Source organism: Rana temporaria, chromosome 9 (genome assembly GCF_905171775.1).
Source record: "Rana temporaria chromosome 9, aRanTem1.1, whole genome shotgun sequence".
Classification (NCBI taxonomy): Eukaryota; Metazoa; Chordata; class Amphibia; order Anura; family Ranidae; genus Rana; species Rana temporaria.
Genome location: NC_053497.1, coordinates 3905838 through 3928708, shown reverse-complemented (window position 1 = coordinate 3928708; position 22871 = coordinate 3905838). Strand labels below are relative to the sequence as shown.

The 22871-nt window shown below is 52.4% G+C and overlaps 1 protein-coding gene across 2 annotated transcripts in view; it reads right to left on the bottom strand.

Moving 5' to 3' along the window:
* TTC16 (tetratricopeptide repeat domain 16) overlaps window positions 1–22871 on the bottom strand; it is a 40924-nt gene that overhangs the window by 17194 nt on the left and 859 nt on the right. Inside the window, exons 2-8 of one of the 2 annotated variants that reach the window (XM_040322686.1) lie at window positions 18900–19523; window positions 16971–17140; window positions 13603–13693; window positions 8970–9113; window positions 6639–6739; window positions 2769–2898; window positions 19–233 (exon numbers count right to left, since the gene is read on the bottom strand). In XM_040322686.1, the coding sequence (XP_040178620.1) occupies window positions 19–233; window positions 2769–2898; window positions 6639–6739; window positions 8970–9113; window positions 13603–13693; window positions 16971–17140; window positions 18900–18941 (893 nt within the window). In that variant the 5' untranslated portion in view covers window positions 18942–19523. The remainder of the gene's footprint in view (window positions 1–18; window positions 234–2768; window positions 2899–6638; window positions 6740–8969; window positions 9114–13602; window positions 13694–16970; window positions 17141–18899; window positions 19524–22871) is intronic. The other variant, XM_040322687.1, reaches the window with a different exon arrangement.

The following is a 22871-nucleotide window of genomic DNA, read 5'->3' as shown; positions in this document are numbered from 1 at the left end:
TAAATGTAAAGAAAGTACCGGAAGATGCGATATCTGGCTGCGGATGGGTTGTTCTCTATGGCATAAGAAATTTTCTTCAGGGCGTCTGGCAGCTGCCCCTGTACAGCCAAATTCACAGCTTTATCCCTGGCCTCTTCTGCTTTCGCTGCCATCTTGTCTTTCATTTTTATGGCTTCCCGGTGCTGCGGGTCCAGTAACAGAGCCCTCTGTGTGTCCTGATAGGTCAGCGTGGTCTGCAAGTCACAGGATTTTTTATTTAATATACAGTTATTTATGGGGGCTCTTCAGAAAAGTTTCACACTTTTTTATATATAAAAATACTATGAAATACTTACCTTAGAACAAGGCATCAGTAACTTACCTGGTCCACGCCGAGGTAGCCGACATGTTGCCTCGGCGGGTCTTCCAGGAATCGCGGCTCCAGTGCTGTGAGTGGCTGGGGCCACGATGTTGTCACTCTTTCCGGCAAGGTCTGGCGTCTGCCGGGCCTTCAGCCGTGAATCCCCTGTGCGAATGCACCTCTGCAGTTAGCAGCGCATTGCGAGGGTAATATCTCCTAAACCGTAAAAGGTTTAGGAGATATTTTTTTTATAGGTTTACATGTAGGTTAAAGTACAAAAAAAGACTATACAACCACTTTAAGAACCGAGCCTCTTTCTGAGAGTTTAAAAAAAAAAAAAATGGCCAAGAAATCATAAATTCTGCCAGGGTATGTAAACTTATGAGCACAACTGTGTATATATTTATATATATATATATATATATATATATATATATATATATATATAAATAAAAGTGTGACAACATTTGAAAAAGCCTTCGTATAAAGCATAGACAATCTGCGCAGTATCTTGCGAAGGTCCCTATCAGTGATGAGCTCAGGTGGGTTCAGACAAGAGTCCAGACCTGCCTGGACTATCTCACCAGGAAGATGTCAAAGCCAACAGACTACCATAGGCGTTACCCGTCCCCAGGGCCGTCTTAATAGCATCATGGGCCCCTGGGCAAAGTAATGCTCTGGGGCCCCTACAATGATGACAGTGCAGGTAAACAGACATCAAGTAGGTAGGAGGCAGACTGCCTCCCCTGTGCATCTATCACTCTCAGTGCCATCATGGGGGCCCCCAAATTTCGGGGGCAGCGTGGGCTCAAGGACCAGCTGCTTTGGGGAAAGTTCAGGGGCCCCCCTTACTTTCCAAATCAGACAATGTGATTGTCTGGATTTGTTTCCACATTTTGTCTCTCATAGTTGAGGTATATCTATGGCAGGGCTCGAGAAATCCCGATCGCCAGGTCGCCATGGCGACTAGAAATAGCGTCCTGTCGACTTGGCTTGGAAGGTGGGAAAAAAAAAAAACATTTTTTTTTGTTTGTTTTGTTTTGTGAAGTCCCCAGCTCTTCCTTGTGTGAGCTGGCGCCATCTGGTGGTGGCCCTTGCTATTACAAGTTAAGCATTACAAGTTAAACAGCAATTCTAATGTAATTTTTCACTATTTTCACTGCCATCTAATTAGAACCCCCAAACATTATATACATTTTTTATCCTAACACCCTAGAGAATAAAATGGCGATCGTTGCAATACTTTCTGTCATGCCGCATTTGAAAAATAAGACAACAGTAAAGTTATCCCTATTTTTTTAAATATTATGAAAGATAATGTTACGCCGAGTAAATTGATACCCAACATGTCACGCTTCAAAATTACGTCCGCTCGTGGAATGCCGACAAACTTTTACCCTTTAAAATCTCCATAGGCTACGTTTAAAAAAAAATCTACAGGTTGCATGTTTTGAGTTACAGAGGAGGTCTAGGGCTAGAATTATTGCTCTCGCTCTACCAATCGCGGCGATACCTCACATGTGTGGTTTGAACACCGTTTACATATGCGGGCACTGCTCACCCGGGCCTGGTACCTGGTACAGGAGATTCAGTTTCATGTGTTCCCGGCCAGACTGAAAGGAAGTGAGCACTCAGGCCCGGATTCACGTAGATCCGCGTACCTTTGTGCGGGCGTAACGTATCCTATTTACTTTGACAGGCAAGTGCTGTATTCTCAAACCAAAGTTGCGGCAGCGTAGCGTAAATAGGCCGGCGTAAGCCCGCCTAATTCAAATGTGGTAGATGTGGGCGTATGTAAATTTCATGTGAACCCACGTAAATGACGCTTTTTACGAACGGCGCATGCGCCGTCCGTGAAAGTATCCCAGTGCGCATGCTCCAAATTAACCCGCAAGAAGCCAATGCTTTCGACGTCAACGTAAATGACGCCCAACCCTATTCGTGTATCTAGCTGATTTACATATTTCTAGGCGTAAATCAGCGTACACGCCCCTAGCGGCCAGCGTAAATATGCAGTTAAGATACGACGGCGTAAGAGACTTATGCCAGTCGGATCTAATACAAATCTATGCGTAACTGATCCTAAGAATCAGGCGCATAGACACGACGGCTCGGACTCAGAGTTGCGACAGCGTATCTGCAGATACGCCGGCATAACTCGTACGAGAATCCGGGCCTCAGTGTGCACTTCCTGTCAGTCCGACCAGGAACAGGAAACTGAATCTCCTGTACCACGCGCGGTACCCGGCCGGACTGACAGGACTCCAAGGGGAAGGAATAGGCGCTCGGCCACGCTACAGCCTGGGAAGGGGAAGTTGGGGGCCCCAGGCCAGCTCGGGGCCCCAAGCAATTGTTTGTTTTGCCTGTCCTGTAGCGACGGGCCTGCCTGGTACCATCCTATCCCAGCCATTGTTTTTGGAAGAAATACCTTATTGAGGTGATCATAGAGCCTGGACCGCACAATGTATAAATCGGGATTGCCTTGTTCCTCTTCCAGTTGTTTATTGATAAGGCCGATGCATTCTGCGTATCTTCCCAAAGCAGCCAGGCAGCAGATACTGGCAGGGAGCAAAAAAAAAAACATGGTTATTTCTAATGCTGGCCAGAAGGGGGCGCTACTATATATATATATATATATATATATATATATATATATATATATAGTAGCGTATATATATATATATATATATATATATATATATATATACACATACACACACACACATCTAACCATGGCACCAAGGTACGCCTCGGGTTTGATCATAGGTGTGCGCAGCCTATGGCATTAGGGTGTGCACCCCAAAGCTCAAACATATTTGCATGTTTATATACAGTAAACTGATGGTGTCAGCAGAGCGGTGGACGGTGTCAGTAGGGCAGAGATTGGTGGCAGTAGGGCAATGGACAGTGTTAGTAGTTTTTTATTTTTATTATATATTTATTTTACTTTAACCACTTCCAGACCTTAGGTGTTTTTCAGATTTGGTGTTTGCAAGACTAAAACAGTTTTTTCTGCTAGAAAATTACTTAAAACCCCCCAAACATTATATATATATTTTTTTCTAACACCCTAGAGAATAAAATGGCGGTCATTCCAATACTTTTTGTCACACCGTATTTGTGCAGCGGTCTTACAAGCGCACTTTTTTTTGGAAAAAATTCACTTTTTTGAATTAAAAAATAAGACAACAATAAATTTGGCCCAATTTTTTTATATATTGTGAAAGATAATGTTACGCCGAGTAAAACGATACCCAACATGTCACGCTTAAAAATTGCGCCCGCTCGTGGCATGGCGTCAAACTTTTACCCTTAAAAATCTCGATAGGCGATGTTTAAAAAATTCTAGAGATTGCATTGAACTACAGAGGAGGTCTAGGGCTAGAATTATTGCTCTCGCTCTAACGATCGCGGCGATACCTCACTTGTGTGGTTTTAACACCGTTTTCATATGCGGGCGCTACTCGCGTATGCGTTCGCTTCTGCGCGCGAGCTCGTCAGGACGGGGCGCTTTAAAAAATTATTTTTTTTGTTTTATTTATTTTATTACTTTTTACACTGAAAAAAAAAAATGTATCACTTTTATTCCTATTATAAGGAATGTAAACATCCCTTGTAATAGAAAAAAGCATGACAGGTCCTCTTAAATATGAGATCTGGGGTCAAAGACCTCGGATCTCATATTTAGACTAAAATGCAAAAAAAAAAAAAAATTTGAAACTATCATTTTTTCAAATGACAAAAAAAAAATTGTCTCTTTAAGAGGCTGGGCGGGACTGACGTTTTGACGTCACTTCCGCCCAGCAGAGCTATGGGGACGGGTGAAGGAGATTTTTCCTTCAGTCTCGTCCCCGCTCAGCTGCCGAACAGTCTCGATCTCCTCCGCCGCTACCGACGGCTCTGGTAAGCAGCAGAGGGCGCGGGAGAGCGGCGGGAGGGGGGCCCCCCCTCCCGCCACCGATAACGGCGATCTCGCAGTGAATCCGCCGCGGAGACCGCCGTTATCGTGTACCAGACCGCGCACACTAAAGATCGATACCTCGGTTGTGGCAGCAGCTGCTGCCATTACCGAGATATCAATCTTTAAAAACAGGACGTACATCGTCGTGCGCAGGTCTGGAAGTGGTTAAGAGCCCCATTAGGGAGCTTTGGTGAGATATCAGGGGTCTATTTCTGTGCGTTACTGCATGTTTAAAGCAGTATATTCCAGTGTGTTACTGCACGTTTAATGCAGCATATTTCTGTGCATTAGTGCACGTTTAACGCTGTATATTTCGGTGTGTTATGTGCCATTTAATGCTGTATTTTTCTGTGCGTTACTGCATGTTTAACTAAGTATATTTTGATGCAATCTGCACCACACAGGGTGATTAGGGTGTGCCCAGGCACACCCTGTGCGCACGCCTATGGGTTTGATATATGTGTTTATGTATCTATGGTTCATCTGTATACCTTGTAAATTTTTTGCGATACGGCACTGCATTACTTTAGCTGACAATTGCGCGGTCGTACGACGCTGTACCCAAATTAAATTGAATTGATGTCCTATTCTTCCCCACAAATAGAGCTTTCTTTTGGGGCTGTTTGATTACTTTGATTGTTTTTATTTTTTGCGCTATACACAAAAACGAGTGAAAAAAAAATATATATATATTATTTACTTTCTGCTATAAAACATCAAAAAATATATATATTTTTTTTAATAAATCGAATTTCTTCATCAATTTAGGCCAATATGTATTCTGCTCCATGCTTTTGTTTTTGTGACTGAAAGACTAGGCCTCCTGGGATCATGTGACGTGCATCTCCCAGGAGGGCAAAGAGCTGCAGGAGAACGGGAGGCTGCAGAAGGAAAGCAGAACGGGAGGCCGAAAGAGGAAAGCAGGAGAACGGGAGGCCGAAAGAGGAAAGCAGGAGAACGGGAGGCCGCAGGAGAACAGCAGGGGAATGGAGTCTGCAGGAGGAAAGCAGAACGGGAGGCCGCAGGAGAACAGCAGGAGAACGGGGTCTGCAGGATGAAAGCAGAACGGGAGGTCACAGGAGAACAGCAGGAGAACGGGAGGCCGCAGGAGAACAGCAGGAGAACGGGAGGCCGCAGGAGAACAGGAGGAGAACAGGAGGCCGCAGGAGAACGGGAGGCCGCAGGAGAACAGCAGGAGAACGGGAGGCCGCAGGAGAACGGGAGGCCGCAGGAGAACAGCAGGAGAACAGGAGGCCGCAGGAGAACAGGAGGAAAGCAGGAGAACAGAAGGTTGCAGGAGAACAGGAGGCCACAGGAGAACAGCAGGAGAACGGGAGGCCGCAGGAGAACAGGAGGCCGCAGGAGAACAGGAGGCCGCAGGAGAACAGCAGGAGAACGGAAGGCCGCAGGAGAACAGCAGGAGAACAGGAGGCCGCAGGAGAACAGGAGGCCGCAGGAGAACAGGAGGAAAGCAGGAGAACAGAAGGTTGCAGGAGAACAGGAGGAAAGCAGGAGAACAGAAGGTTGCAGGAGAACAGGAGGCCACAGGAGAACAGCAGGAGAACGGGAGGCCGCAGGAGAACAGGAGGCCGCAGGAGAACAGGAGGCCGCAGGAGAACAGCAGGAGAATGGAAGGCCGCAGGAGAACAGCAGGTGAACGGGAGGCCAAAGGAGAACAGCAGGAGAACGGGAGGCCAAAGGAGAACAGCAGGAGAACAGCAGGAGAACGGGATGCTGCAGTAGAACAGCAGGAGAACGGGAGGCCGCAGTAGAACAGCAGGAGAACGGGGGACGGCAGTAGAACAGTAAGAGAACGGGAGGCTGCAGGAGGAAAGCAGGAGAACAGGAGGAAAGCAGGAGAACAGGAAGCTGCAGGAGAACAGGAGGCCACAGGAGAACAGCAGGAGAACGGGAGGCCGCAGGAGAACAGCAGGAGAACGGGAGGCCGCAGGAGAACAGCAGGAGAACGGGAGGCCGCAGGAGAACAGCAGGAGAACGGGAGGCCGCAGAAGAACAGCAGGAGAACGGGAGGCCAAAGGAGAATAGCAGGAGAATGGGAGGCCGCAGTAGAACAGCAGGAGAACGGGAGGCCGCAGTAGAACAGCAGGAGAACGGGAGGCCGCAGTAGAACAGCAGGAGAACGGGAGGCCGCAGGAGAACAGGAGGCCGCAGGAGCACAAAAAAAAATTCCACCGGCCGCCACTGGGAGGGACTGAACACTTTTCAGTAAGAAAAAAACAAAAAAGGCAATATTGATAAGGAGGAGAGGAGGGAATTTTGGGGGTGAAGACCCACTTTAAATAACCTTCCGTGTACACATAGGGCCCATGGTCTCACCTGTGCATGTGATAATGTCTGTTCTGTGGCTGGAGCTCCGCAGCTCGGGTGAAGCACTCCATGGCATCCATAGGACACATCTGCTCCAACAGGCTCTGTCCCTGCAGAGTGACGGCCACACCAGGTCAGGGAGGAGGACACAACATATAATACCATTAATACAACAATATCACTACAAGTACTAGGAATACCACTGAAGGCGCGTTTATACAGACAAAGGGGCAGATCCACAAAGATCTGCCCTGGCGCAGCGTATCTGAGATACGCTACGCCGCCGTGACTTACTTGTCCTCGGTTCGAATCCTGAAAGAATTTGCGCCGTAAGTCACGATGGCGTAGTCTATCTCTGGCGGCGTAACGGCACGTAATTCAAATCGGCGATTAGGGGGCGTGTTTCATTTAAATGAAGCGCGTCCCCGCGCCGAATGAACTGCGCATGCGCCGTCACTAAATTTCCCGCCGTGCATTGCGCTAAATGACGTCGCAAGGACGTCATTTTTTTTTTTAACATAGACGTGAATTACGTCCATCCCGATTCACGGACAGCTTGCGCAAAAAAAATAAAAAAATTCTAATTAAACGCGGGAACGACGGCCATACTTAACATGGCAAGTCTAACTATACGCGACGAAATACCAGCTTTAACTATACGCCGGAAAAAGCCGACTACAGACGACGTAAGAGAATGCAACGGCCGCGCGTACGTTCGTGGATCGTCGGAAATAGCTCATTTGCATACCCGACGCGGAAAACGACGCAAACGCCACCCAGCGGACGCCGAAGTATTGCATCTTAGATCCGAAGGCGTACGAAGCCATATGCTGTTGGATCGAACCCAGATGTTGTCATATCTTGGTTTGAGGATTCAAACCAAAGATACGACGCGGGAAATTTGAAAGTACGCCGGCTGACATATATACAGGTTCGAGGAGGGCTGGCATATATACAGGTGTGAGGGGGGCTGACATATATACAGGTGTGAGGGGGGCTGGCATATATACAGGTGTAGGGGGATGGCATATATACAGGTGTGTGTGTGAGGGGGGCTGACATATATACAGATGCGTGTGTGGGGGGTGGGACTGACATGTATACAGGTGTGAGGGGGACTGGCATATATACAGGTGCGAGGAGGGCTGGCATATATACAGGTGTGAGGGGGGCTGGCATATATACAGGTGTAGGGGGATGGCATATATACAGGTGTGTGTGTGAGGGGGGCTGACATATATACAGATGCGTGTGTGGGGGGTGGGACTGACATATATACAGGTGTGAGGAGGGCTGGCATATATACAGGTGAGTGTGGGGGGGGGGCTGACATATACAGGTGTAGGGGGATGGCATATATACAGGTGTGTGTGTGAGGGGGGCTGACATATATACAGATGCGTGTGTGGGGGGTGGGACTGACATATATACAGGTGTGAGGGGACTGACATGTATACAGGTGCGAGGAGGGCTGGCATATATACAGGTGTGTGTGTGAGGGGGGCTGACATATATACAGATGCGTGTGTGGGGGGTGGGACTGACATATATACAGGTGTGAGGGGGACTGACATGTATACAGGTGCGAGGAGGGCTGGCATATATACAGGTGTGAGGAGGGCTGGCATATATACAGGTGTGAGGAGGGCTGGCATATATACAGGTGTAGGGGGATGGCATATATACAGGTGTGAGGGGGGCTGACATATATACAGGTGCGAGGAGGGCTGGCATATATACAGGTGTGTGTGTGAGGGGGGCTGACATATATACAGATGCGTGTGTGGGGGGTGGGACTGACATATATACAGGTGTGAGGGGGACTGACATGTATACAGGTGCGAGGAGGGCTGGCATATATACAGGTGTGAGGAGGGCTGGCATATATACAGGTGTAGGGGGATGGCATATATACAGGTGTGAGGGGGGCTGACATATATACAGGTGTGAGGGGGGCTGACATATATACAGGTGTGTGTGTGTGAGGGGGGCTGACATATATACAGATGCGTGTGTGGGGGGTGGGACTGACATATATACAGGTGTGAGGGGGACCGACATGTATACAGGTGCGAGGAGGGCTGGCATATATACAGGTGTGAGGGGGGCTGACATATATACAGGTGAGTGTGGGGGGGGGGGGGCTGACATATACAGGTGTAGGGGGATGGCATATATACAGGATTGAGGGTAGGGGGGCCAGAGTGCATACAGGTGAGGTGGTTGGTGTGTAGATTCGGCGGTCAGGCTGGGGGGGGGGGGGGGGCAGGCCTAAAGCTGTGTAAGGGGCAGAACAATTTCTGGGGGCTGCCCTGGCTGGGGCGATACGTTGGCGCTCACCTGCAGGTAGTATGTGGTTGCCAGCAGTTCGATGTTCTCTCCCGGGGGGTCGGGTCCAGAACAGGCTTTCTGAAGGTTGACAGCTGCAGACTGGAAGTCGCCGAGCTGCAGAAACGCTTCGGCTCTCTTGACGTAGAGCTCCATCTGCAACACAAGTGTGTGTGTGTGTTATTATTAGTGTTTACATAGATTGTATTCTGATTATATATACTGTATGACAAAAACCCAATTTAACGTACTATATACTGATCAGCCATAACATTCTGACCACTGAAAGGTGAAGTGAAAAACACTGATTATCTCATTAAATGGCACCTAAAAATGTGGGTGGGATATATTAGGCAGCAAGTGAACATGTTGTCCCTAAAGTTGTTGTTTTTAAAGCAGAAAAAACAAGTGTAAGGATTGGAGGGACTTTGACAAGAGGCAAATTGCAAGACTGGGGCAGAGCAACTCCAAAAGTGGTCCAAGGAAGGAAAACTGACCAACCGATGATAGGGTGATGGGAGGCCAAGGATTATTGATGGAGGTGGGGAGGGAAGGCTATTTTTTGGAGGTGGGGAGGAAAGACTCATTGATGGAGGTGGTGGAGGGAAGGCTCATTGGTGGAGGTGAGGAGGGAAGGCTCATTGATGGAGGTGGTGGAGGGAAGGCTCATTGATGGAGGTGTTGGAGGGAAGGCTCATTGATGGAGGTGTTGGAGGGAAGGCTCATTGATGGAGGTGGGGAGGGAAGGCTCATTGATGGAGGTGGGGAGGGAAGGCTCATTGATGGAGGTGGGGAGGGAAGGCTCATTGATGGGAGGTGGTGGAGGGAAGGCTCATTGATGGAGGTGTTGGAGGGAAGGCTCATTGATGGGAGGTGGTGGAGGGAAGGCTCATTGGTGGAGGTGGGGAGTGAAGGCTCATTGATGGAGGTGGGGAGGGAAGGCTCATTGATGGAGGTGGGGAGGGAAGGCTCATTGATGGAGGTGGGAAGGGAAGGCTCATTGATGGAGGTGTGGGAGGGAAGACTCGATGGAGGTGGGGAAAGGAAGGCTCATTGATGGAGGTGTGGGAGGGAAGACTCGTTGATGGAGGTGAGGAAAGGAAGGCTCATTGATGGAGGTGTGGGAGGGAAGACTCGTTGATGGAGGTGTGGGAGGGAAGACTCGTTGATGGAGGTGAGGAAGGGAAGGCTCATTGATGGAGGTGGGGAGGGAAGGCTCATTGATGGAGGTGGTGGAGGGAAGGCTCATTGATGGAGGTGTTGGAGGGAAGGCTCATTGATGGGAGGTGGTGGAGGGAAGGCTCATTGATTGGAGGTGGTGGAGGGAAGGCTCATTGGTGGAGGTGGGGAGTGAAGGCTCATTGATGGAGGTGGGGAGGGAAGGCTCATTGATGGAGGTGGGGAGGGAAGGCTCATTGATGGAGGTGGGGTAGGAAGGCTCATTGATAGAGGTGGGGAGGGAAGGCTCGTTCATGGAGGTGGGGAGGGAAGGCTCATTGATGGAGATGGGGAGGGAATGCTCATTGATGGAGGTGGGGAGGGAAGGCTCATTGATGGAGGTGGGGAGGGAAGGCTCATTGATGGAGGTGGGGAGGGAAGGCTCATTGATGGAGGTGGGGAGGGAAGACTCATTGATGGAGGTGGTGGAGGGAAGGCTCATTGATGGAGGTGGTGGAGGGAAGGCTCATTGATGGAGGTGGTGGAGGGAAGGCTCATTGATGGAGGTGTTGGAGGAAAGGCTCATTGATGGGAGGTGGTGGAGGGAAGGCTCATTGGTGGAGGTGAGGAGGGAAGGCTCATTGATGGAGGTGGTGGAGGGAAGGCTCATTGATGGAGGTGTTGGAGGGAAGGCTCATTGATGGGAGGTGGTGGAGGGAAGGCTCATTGATGGGAGGTGGTGGAGGAAAGGCTCATTGGTGGAGGTGGGGAGTGAAGGCTCATTGATGGAGGTGGGGAGGGAAGGCTCATTGATGGAGGTGGGGAGGGAAGGCTCATTGATGGAGGTGGAAGGGAAGGCTCATTGATGGAGGTGTGGGAGGGAAGACTCGATGGAGGTGGGGAAAGGAAGGCTCATTGATGGAGGTGTGGGAGGGAAGACTCGTTGATGGAGGTGAGGAAGGGAAGGCTCATTGATGGAGGTGGTGGAGGGAAGGCTCATTGATGGAGGTGGTGGAGGGAAGGCTCATTGATGGAGGTGTTGGAGGGAAGGCTCATTGATGGGAGGTGGTGGAGGGAAGGCTCATTGATGGGAGGTGGTGGAGGGAAGGCTCATTGGTGGAGGTGGGGAGTGAAGGCTCATTGATGGAGGTGGGGAGGGAAGGCTCATTGATGGAGGTGGGGAGGGAAGGCTCATTGATGGAGGTGGGGTAGGAAGGCTCATTGATAGAGGTGGGGAGGGAAGGCTCGTTCATGGAGGTGGGGAGGGAAGGCTCATTGATGGAGATGGGGAGGGAATGCTCATTGATGGAGGTGGGGAGGGAAGGCTCATTGATGGAGGTGGGGAGGGAAGGCTCATTGATGGAGGTGGGGAGGGAAGGCTCATTGATGGAGGTGGGGAGGGAAGGCTCATTGATGGAGGTGGGGAGGGAAGGCTCATTGATGGAGGTGGGGAGGGAAGGCTCATTGATGGAGGTGGGGAGGGAAGGCTCATTGATGGAGGTGGGGAGTGAAGGCTCATTGATGGAGGTGGGGAGGGAAGGCTCATTGATGGAGGTGGGGAGGGAAGGCTCATTGATGGAGGTGGGGAAGGAAGGCTCATTGATGGGAGGTGGTGGAGGGAAGGCTCATTGGTGGAGGTGAGGAGGGAAGGCTCATTGGTGGAGGTGAGGAGGAAAGGCTCATTGATGGGAGGTGGTGGAGGGAAGACTCATTGATGGGAGGTGGTGGAGGGAAGACTCATTGATGGAGGTAGGGAGGGAAGGCTCATTGATGGAGGTGGGGAGGGAAGGCTCATTGATGGAGGTGGGGAGGGAAGGCTCATTGATGGAGGTGGGGAGGGAAGGCTCATTGATGGAGGTGGGTAGGGAAGGCTCATTGGTGGAGGTGGGGAGGGAAGGCTCATTGGTGGAGGTGGTGGAGGAAAGGCTCATTGATGGAGGTGGGGAGGGAAGGCTCATTGATGGAGGTGGGGAGGGAAGGCTCATTGGTGGAGGTGGTGGAAGGAAGGCTCATTGATGGAGGTGGGGGAGGGAAGACTCATTGATGGAGGTGGTGGAGGGAAGGCTCATTGATGGAGGTGGGGAGGGGAAGGCTCATTGATGGAGGTGGTGGAGGGAAGGCTCGTTGATGGAGGTGGGGAGGGAAGGCTCATTGTTGGAGGTGGTAAAGGGAAGGCTCATTGATGGAGGTAGGGAGGGAAGGCTCATTGATGGAGGTGGGGAGGGAAGGCTCATTGATGGAGGTGGGGAGGGAAGGCTCATTGATGGAGGTGGGGAGGGAAGGCTCATTGATGGAGGTGGGGAGGGAAGGCTCATTGGTGGAGGTGGTAAAGGGAAGGCTCATTGATGGAGGTGGGGAGGGAAGGCTCATTGGTGGAGGTGAGGAGGGAAGACTCATTGATGGAGGTGGTGGAGGGAAGGCTCATTGGTGGAGGTGGTAAAGGGAAGGCTCATTGATGGAGGTGGGGAGGGAAGGCTCATTGGTGGAGGTGAGGAGGGAAGACTCATTGATGGAGGTGGTGGTGGGAAGGCTCATTGATGAGGGTGGGGAGGGAAGGCTCAATGGTGAGGGTGGGGAGGGGAAGGCTCATTGATGAGGGTGGGGAGGGAAGGTGGCTCATTTATGAAGGTGGGGAGGGGGGAGAGGCTGGCCCATGTAGTCAGATCCAATAGAGAGCTACTAGAACTCAAATTGCTGGAAAGCTTGCTGGTTCTGATAGAAAGGACACACAGAGCATCACGGTTTGTTATGTACGGGGCGGTGTAGTCGCAGACCAGTCAGTTGTCCAGGCTGACCCGTGTCCACAGCCAAAAGTGCCTACAATGGGCCCGTGAGCCTCAGAACTGAACCACAGAGCAATGGAAGAAGGTGGCCCCATCTGAAGAATGACGTGTTCTTTTCCATCATGTGGATGGCCGGGTGCGTCACTTACCTGGGGAAGAGATAACAGCAGGGTGCAGTATGGGAAGTAGACAAGCCGGTGGACACAGTGTGACGCTTTGGGCCATGTTCTGCTGGGAAACCTTGGCTCCTGCCATTCACGTGGGTGTTACCCTGACACGTACCACCTACCTAAACACTTTTGGTACACCCCCTTCATGGAAGCGGTATTCCCTGGAGGGAAGTGGCCTCTTTCAGTGGGATAATGCCCCACCCCCCCGCCACACTACAAGTATGGTTTGAAGAAGACAACGATGAGTTGGAGATGTTGACTTGGCCTTCAAGTTCTCCAGATCTCAATCCAATCGATGATCTGTGTGGATCTGATCCATGGAGGCCCCACATCCCAACTTACAGGATCTTCTCGTGACGGCTTGATGTTCAGATACCACAGCGTACCTTCAGAGGTCTGGTGGAGTCCATACCGGGACGGGTCAGGGAAGGGGGACCTACTCAGTATTAGGTGGGTGGTCACAATGTTATGGCTGATCGGTTTGGATTCCATACATAACACACACACATAATAAAGCTGCAGAGCCACTTGTACCTTTTCCGGACACAGATTTATAGCTTTGGTGAAAGAGATGACGGCTTTCTCCCATCCCCCCTGTGACAGGAAGTGCCGGCCTCGCTCAGAGCTGCAAGAATGGGATAAGAAATGTCAGGAGGACAGCCAGGCGTCCGGCATTGTAGGAGAACAGCAATGGCAGACGCCCCATGTTCTCTCACAGGTGACCTTTCACATCATCTTATTGGTTAGTTCCAAGGAAGCTAAATTATAGAAGTATAGGTAGAACTTTTTTTTTTTTTTTTTTTATAGTGGAGAGGGGTTAGAACCCCTGTCAGGTTTTTATTATTGCTGTCTGTGTCCCCGGTAGGAAGATTCACCCTCTCCCTTTGCTCCGTTCACCATCATCAATAAAAAGTGAAAGAAAACACCAAATTTTTGGTTGTCACCAGAACAGAAAGAGAGGAGAAATCCTTCAATGGGGGACACGAGTTCTGGTGAGGAGGGATTTCCTCTCACTTCCTGTTTCAACGGTGGGACAGGAAGTGAAGAGAAATCTCCCCAATGGGGACAAAAACTGATAGGGGATTACTTACTTTATCCAAATAAAAAATAAATAAATAAATGTTCCCTCATTACTACTTATTATGTACATCTCTGCATTACAAGCTCCTCCCCCCAGGTTTTGTCTCTTTAGTACGGGAAAAATACCTGCCAATCAGCTAAACATCCAATGAGATTCTTACTTCTTGTCTGATGCTGACAACATAGTGAGGTCGGTTTACTAAAGGAAAAAGAAAAAACTGTGCACTGCAAGGGGCCCCCAAACCTCAGCACTTTGCTTTTATATATAGCCCTTGGGGCACCATTTAATTCACTGACACCAACGATAGGGCACAAGTACTGCCAATGACACCAACGATGGGGCACAATTCCTCCCAATGACACCAACGATGGGGTACAATTCCTCCCAATGACACCAACGATGGGGTACAATTCCTCCCAATGACACCAACGATGGGGCACAATTCCTCCCAATGACACCAATGATGGGGCACAATTCCTCCCAATGACACCAACGATGGGGCACAATTCCTCCCAATGACACCAACGATGGGGCACAATTCCTCCCAATGACACCAACGATGGGGCACAATTCCTTCCAATGACACCAACGATGGGGCACAAGAACTCCCAAAGATGTGGCACAAGTACTCCCAAATGACACCAACTACGGGGCACAACTAATCCCAATGACACCAATAGGGCACGAGTACTCCCAATGACACCAATGATGGGGCACAAATTCTTCCAATGACACCAATAGGGCATAATTCCTCCCAATGACATCAATAGGGCACAAGTACTCCCAATGACACCAATGATGGGGCACAATTCCTCCCAAATGACACCAACTACGGGGCACAAATTCTTCCAATGACACCAATAGGGCATAATTCCTCCCAATGACACCCACTGTGGGGGCACAAGTACTCCCAATGACACCAATGATGGGGCACAATTCCTCCCAAATTACACCAATAGGGCACAAGTACTCCCAATGACACCAATGATGGGGCACAAATTCTTCCAATGACACTAATGATGGAGCACCATTCCTCCCACTGACACCAATGATGGTGCACAATTCCTACCAATGACACCAATGATGGGGCACAATTTCTTCCAATGAAGAGGATGAGGCATTATTCCTCTCAATGATGGGGCACAATTCCTCCCAATGACACCAACAATGGGGCACAATTCCTCCCAATGACACCAACGATGGGGCACAATTCCTTCCAAGGACACCAACGATGGGGCACAATTCCTTCCAATGACAAGGATGAGGCATTATTCCTCCCAATGATGGGGCACAATTCCTCCCAAGGACACTAACGATGGGGCACAATTCCTCCCAATGACACCAACGATGGGGCACAATTCCTTCCAATGACAAGGATGAGGCATTATTCCTCCCAATGATGGGGCACAATTCCTCCCAAGGACACCAACGATGGGGCACAATTCCTCTCAATGACATCAAAGATGGGGCACTATTCCTACCAACGATGGGGCATTGTTTTTCTCCAACTGATGCTGGGACATTTCCTATTCCCGATGGCCACAGTTCGGCCCCCCCTAAAGTCTGAAGGACCCTTTGTTCCCTGCTCTAGATCCTAGTAAATGGGGGGGGGGGATTTCTATCATCCAATCATGTGCAAGAAAATGCTGTTTTTTTTTTTATTTTTTTCCCCCTTGCATGTGATTGGGTATTCTTTGTAAAGTAAAGTTTTACCTCAGTTACTAAGCTCTGGAGCAGCGGCGCAGTCTATTTGCCTTTAGTAAATCAGCCGCCCTGCTTGTACTGAAAACCCCAAGCTGTGTTTTCAGGCCTGCCCAGTTCTCATCCGCTGGACTACAGAACCCCTCCGCCGCTCCCCCCCCCCCCCATATAACATAAGGAGGGGGTTTTCTGTAGTCCAGCAGGTGAGAACAGGCAGCGCTGGCTGGAATTGGAAGGCAGGGACGAGTTAGAAGCCCTGTTTGCTTTTACTGCTATCTGGGGATCCTTTAGACAACACAGACTAATAAAGTTTTAGTTTGTAATAAAAAAAAAAAAAAAACACACCTGACAAGCAATGGGGTAGATTCAGAAAACAATTACGCCTGCGTATCCATAGATACGCAGCGTAATTGCTAAGTAGCGCCGGCGTATCAACTTTCTGTATTCAGAAAGCTCGATACGCCGACTGTAGCCTAAGATACGACTGTCATAAGTCTCTTATGCCATCGTATCTTAGGGTGCATTCTGACGCTGGCCGCTAGGTGGCGTTCCCGTAGTTGTCAGCGTAGAGTATGCAAATTGCATACTTACGCCGATTCACAAACGTACGCGCGCCCGACGGTAGTTTTTTTACGTCGTTTGCGTAAGTCGGTTTCGTCGTAAGGCTGCTCCTGCTATTAGGAGGCGCAGCCAATGGTAAGTATGGACGTCGTTCCCGCGTCGCGATTTTCAAATTTTACGTCGTTTGCGTAAGTCGTCCGTGAATGGCGCTGGACGCCATTTACGTTCACGTCAAAGCCAATGCCGTCCTTGCGACGTCATTTACCGCAATGCACGTCGGGAAAATTTAGGGACGGCGCGTGCGCGGTACATTCGGCGCGGGAACACGCCTAATTTAAATGATCCACGCCCCCTACGGGATCATTTGAATTACGCGCGCTTACGCCGGCCCCTTTTACGCAACGCCGCCGCAAATTACGAAGCAAGTGCTTCGTGAATACAGCGTTGCTCATGTAATTTACGATACGCTGCGCCGCCGTATCAGTGCGCGGCCCTACCTGAATCTGGCCCAATGTTTTTTTCCCCAGAAATACCTTTATTGTCATCTATAGAAACTTACTGCTCCTCCATCCTCCCCTGTACAATCTCCTGGTAGGGATGGGACTGATGGGGTTTGACATCCAAGGCCAGAAACGCTCGGCTGGAGCCGAATACCCTTCTCTGCGATTTCCGACGCGCTTCTTGCAGCTTCTCCTCGCTGACCGCTGTGCAGAAGAGATGGCCGGACATCTGCGGGAAGAATGGGTGGAGCTTAGAGAATACGCATCACAATGAGACTGTATTGCGTGGCCGCCCTCAGCTGTCATACGACCAGTGGGCGGGCTCTGGGGAGGAGTTATGCAAATACGAAAAGGTCTTGATGGGTGGGCGTGCCTAGGCAGGCTGCATTTGCATCGTAATGCCCACATCTGATGCTGAGCCTCAATGATTGGAAGAGCCGATATCCAATGAATAAAGGGGGTGGGGTCAGGGACAGAATCAAAACATCATAAGCAAGTGCAACTAAGCCGAGGGTGAGTGTGGAGCAGGGGCAGACTGAGCCGAGGGGGTGGGGAGGCAATTGCTCCCTGGGCCGCTCTGATGCCCTGAAAAAAAGGCCAGGAAACAGGAGGAGGAGAGCCGGATCACAAAGACAGAGGATCTCCCGCTGTGACTTGAATCTGAAGCGCCGGCTGCTGTCAAACATAAGGTCCCACTTCCTGGACCGGCTCCTATGATAGACAGCACACTGGTCTAATGGTGGAGAATTGAACCAGTGTGCTGTCTATCATAGGAGCCGTTCCAGGAGGTGGGACCTTGTTTGACAGCGGCCGGCGTTTCAGATCCAAGCTGTCTCACAACAGGAGATCCTCTCTCTGTCGATCCTCCTGATTCCTCCCTATGATCCCCATGAAGCGATAGGCTGTACTGATGGCCACTAATGAGGCTGTATTGGTGGGCACGGAGGAGGCAGCATTGGTGGGCACGGAGGAGGCAGCATTGGTGGGCACGGAGGAGGCAGCATTGGTGGGCACGGAGGAGGCAGCATTGGTGGGCACGGAAGAGGCAGCATTGGTGGGCATGGAGGAGGCAGCATTGGTGGGCACGGAGGAGACAGCATTGGTGGGCACTGAGGAGACAGCATTGGTGGGCACTGAGGAGACAGCATTGGTGGGCACTGAGGAGACAGCATTGGTGGGCACTGAGGAGACAGCATTGGTGGGCACTGAGGAGACAGCATTGGTGGGCACTGAGGAGACAGCATTGGTGGGCACTGAGGAGACAGCATTGGTGGGCACTGAGGAGACAGCATTGGTGGGCACTGAGGAGACAGCATTGGTGGGCACTGAGGAGACAGCATTGGTGGGCACTGAGGAGACAGCATTGGTGGGCACTGAGGAGACAGCATTGGTGGGCACTGAGGAGACAGCATTGGTGGGCACTGAGGAGACAGCATTGGTGGGCACTGGGGAGGCAGCATTGGTGGGCACTGGGGAGGCAGCATTGGTGGGCACTGGGGAGGCAGCATTGGTGGGCACTGGGGAGGCAGCATTGGTGGGCACTGGGGAGGCAGCATTGGTGGGCACTGGGGAGGCAGCATTGGTGGGCACTGGGGAGGCAGCATTGGTGGGCACTGGGGAGGCAGCATTGGTGGGCACTGGGGAGGCTGCATTGATGGGCACTGATTAAGCAGCATTAATGGCCACTGATGAGGCAGGACTGATAAGCTGCACTGATGGCCACTGTTGAAGCGGTAGAGGGGAAGTCTTTCCATGTGGACACTAGTTCTGGGATTCCCTCATTTTGGAGGGATTTCTTCTACTTCCTGTTTTGGCTATGGGACAGGAAATGAAGGGAAATTTCACCAATAGGGACACAGATGGCAAAAGAAGCCTGATTACTCGGATCAGAGGGTGACAACACTGAACAGGGAGCAATCGTGGGGTGACTGAATAAAAAATAAAAAAACATATAAATCTTCCATCTGACTGTGACAAGTGACACTCACCTCTTCTGTTGCTGGAGTGCTCTCTGCTGTCACCTCCTCCATCGCTGGAGACTTCACTGCTGTCACCTCCTCTGTTGCTGGGGATTCTGTCTGCTGTCGCCTCCTCTGTTGCTGGGGATTCTGTCTGCTGTCACCTCCTCTGTTGCTGGGGATTCTCTTCTATGCTGTCGCCTCATCTGTTGCTGGAGAACTCTCTGCTGTCGCCTCCTCTGTTGCTGGGGATTCTGTCTGCTGTCGCCTCCTCTGTTGCTGGGGATTCTCTCTGCTGTCACCTCCTCTGTTGCTGGGGATTCTCTCTGCTGTCACCTCCTCTGTTGCTGGGGATTCTCTTCTATGCTGTCGCCTCATCTGTTGCTGGAGAACTCTCTGCTGTCGCCTCCTCTGTTGCTGGGGATTCTGTCTGCTGTCGCCTCCTCTGTTGCTGGGGATTCTCTCTGCTGTCACCTCCTCTGTTGCTGGGGATTCTCTCTGCTGTCACCTCCTCTGTTGCTGGGGATTCTCTCTGCTGTCGCCTCCTCTGTTGCTGGGGATTCTCTCTGCTGTCGCCTCCTCTGTTGCTGGAGAACGCTCTGCTGTCGCCTCCTCTGTTGCTGGAGAACTCTCTGCTGTCGCCTCCTCCGTCACCTGTATAAAGTGATATCCTTATTCACTTATATTATTTGTATTTAAATTAACGTTTTTGTGCCCGAAGTTCAGCTTTATTGGTTAGCGTGGAACTCAACCCATCGATTTAACATTTTCCCCAAAACAGTTGCATGCTGTGAATGATGACAGTTACGTGTGCTCTCATCTGAACTGTTGTGCCAGCAAAGGGCTGGTGCTGTAAATGATCACATTTGCAGCACCATGGCAAGGGCAGATCAGAGAGAGGCTAAGATGGTGGCTCATTGGCTGTAAAGGAGAGGGGAGGGGGGTTTGCACTGCCACTGGAGGTCAGGGGTCTGGCTGCTGGGGCCAAGGGTCCGGCTGCTGGGGCTGGCCTGCTGGTCCTAGGGTCTGGCTGCTGGGGCCAGGGGTCCGGCTGCTGGGGCCAGGGGTCCGGCTGCTGGGGCTGGCCTGCTGGTCCTAGGGTCCGGCTGCTGGGGCAAAGTGTCCGGCTGCTGGGGCTGGCCTGCTGGTCCTAGGGTCTGGCTGCTGGGGCCAGGGGTTCGGCTGCTGGGGCTGGCCTGCTGGTCCTAGGGTCTGGCTGCTGGGGCCAAGGGTCCGGCTGCTGGGGCTGGCCTGCTGGTCCTAGGGTCTGGCTGCTGGGGCCAGAATTCCGGCTGCTGGGGCCAGGGGTCCGGCTGCTGGAGCTGGTCTGCTGGTCCTAGGGTCTGGCTGCTGGGGCCAAGGGTCCGGCTGCTGGGGTCAAGGGTCCGGCTGCTGGGGCTGGCCTGCTGGTCCTAGGGTCTGGCTGCTGAGGCCAGGGGTCCGGCTGCTGGGGCTGGCCTGCTGGTCCTAGGGTCTGGCTGCTGGGGCCAGGGGTCCGGCTGCTAGGGCTGGCCTGCTGGTCTTAGGGTCTGGCTGCTGGGGCCAGGGGTCCGGCTGCTGGGGCTGGCCTGTTAGCCCTAGGGTCTGGCTGCTGGGGCCAGCTGCTGGAGCTGGTCCTAGGGTCTGGCTGCTGGGGCTGGCCTGCTGGTCCTAGGGTCTGGCTGCTGAGGCCAGGGGTCCGGCTGCTGGGGCTGGCCTGCTGGTCCTGGGGTCTGGCTGCTGGGGCCAGGGGTCCGGCTGCTGGGGCTGGCCTGTTAGCCCTAGGGTCTGGCTGCTGGGGCCAGCTGCTGGAGCTGGTCCTAGGGTCTGGCTGCTGGGGCTGGCCTGCTGGTCCTAGGGTTTGGCTGCTGGGGCTGGCCTGCTGGTCCTAGGGTCTGGCTGCTGGAGCTGGCCTGCTGATCCTAGGGTCTGGCTGCTGGGGCCAGGGTTCCGGCTGCTGGGGGCAGGGGTCCGGCTGCTGGAGCTGGCCTGCTGGTCCTAGGGTCTGGCTGCTGGGGCCAGGGGTCTCGCTGCTGAAGCTGGCCTGCTGGTCCTAGGGTCTGGCTGCTGGGGCCAAGGGTCCGGCTGCTGGAGCTGGCCTGCTGGTCCTAGGGTCTGGCTGCTGGGGCCAGGGGTCTCGCTGCTGGAGCTGGCCTGCTGGTCCTCGGGTCTGGCTTCTGGAGCTGGTCCTAGGGTCTGGCTGCTGGGGCCAGGGGTCTCGCTGCTGAAGCTGGCCTGCTGGTCCTAGGGTCTGGCTGCTGGGGCCAAGGGTCCGGCTGCTGGAGCTGGCCCTAGGGCCTGGCTGCTGGGGCCAGGGGTCTCGCTGCTGGAGCTGGCCTGCTGGTCCTCGGGTCTGGCTTCTGGAGCTGGCCTGCTGGTCCTAGGGTCTGGCTGCTGGGGGCCAAGGGTACGGCTGCTGGAGCTGGCCTGCTGGTCCTAAGATCTGGCTGTCAGAGTTTTGCATTTCACAGTTATTTTTAACATTAAACGGAGCATATATGGTGAAATATGGAATTTAGAAATCCCTCGGACTGTTTACATGTTGAATTATAAAAGTAGTGATGTTCTGTCACATTAGCAACCCTGTGAGATCAGCAGGCTTGACGTTGCTTTTAAAATTCAACATCTAAACAGTTCGTCCGATTTCTAAATCCTGTATTTCACCATATAAGCTCTGTTTACTGTTAAATGCAAAACTCTGGTGGGTGTAACAAGATGTTCGCTTGCCCCCTTCTCTGTGTATCGTTACTGTGGAGAAGTGCGGGGTGTAGCAAGATGGCGGCGACAAAACATCACTTCCGTTACCAATTTTGACGGGTTGCCTAATCTGACGGAACACCACCCGTGATCTGCAGGCTATAGAAATGAAAAGAAATAGGAAAAAAACTTTCCCCTATCAAGCGGACTCTTTCTCCACTAGGGATGAGCTGCGGCGTGTTTGCACACTCCATGTGCAGAGCCCACCAGGAAGTCGGCACTGTGCTGCGCTAATCACAGGCAGCGAGACCTTTCCCGATCTCCGCAGCTGAGCATCGGGACAATGTCTCCCTGCCTGTGATTAGCGCAGTGCCGACTTCCTGGTGGGCTCTGGACGTGGAGTGTGCGAACCTGCCAGAGCTCATCCCTATTCTCCACTTTCAGGTGCCGCTGCGCAGTGATCTCCTGTGCAACAAGTACATGACAGTCCCGTCACTTCTATATCAATCTCGCGGGCAGACCAGGACTGTCGTGTACTTGTCGCACAGATTACTGAGCAACGGCACCCGAAAGTAAAAGAAAGAGTCCGCTTGACTGGAGATCACGGGCGCCCAGTCGTCTCTCTGCCTCCGTCCACCACCTTCCTTCTGGGGAGTTCTCTGACTGGGGTGGCTCACCCCAGGCTCCAGGACCAGCAGCCCAACTCCAGCAGCCAGACCCCAGGACCAGAAGCCCAGCTCCAGCAGCCAGACCCCAGGACCAGCAGCCAGACCCCAGGCCCAGCAGCCCAGCTCCAGCAGCCAGACCCCAGGACCAGCAGCCCAGCTCCAGCAGCCAGACCCCAGGACCAGCAGCCAGACCCCAGGACCAGCAGCCAGACCCCAGGACCAACAGCCAGACCCCAGGACCAGCAGCCAGACCCCAGGACCAGCAGCCAGACCCCAGGACCAGCAGCCAGACCCCAGGACCAACAGCCAGACCCCAGGACCAACAGCCAGACCCCAGGACCAGCAGCCAGACCCCAGGACCAGCAGCCAGACCCCTGGACCAGCAGCCAGACCCCTGGACCAGAAGCCCAGCTCCAGCAGCCATACCCCAGGACCAGAAGCCCAGCTCCAGCAGCCATACCCCAGGACCAGAAGCCAGACCCCAGGACCAGCAGCCAGACCCCTGGACCAGCAGCCAGACCCCTGGACCAGAAGCCCAGCTCCAGCAGCCATACCCCAGGACCAGAAGCCCAGCTCCAGCAGCCATACCCCAGGACCAGAAGCCAGACCCCAGGACCAGAAGCCCAACTCCAGCAGCCAGACCCCAGGACCAGCAGCC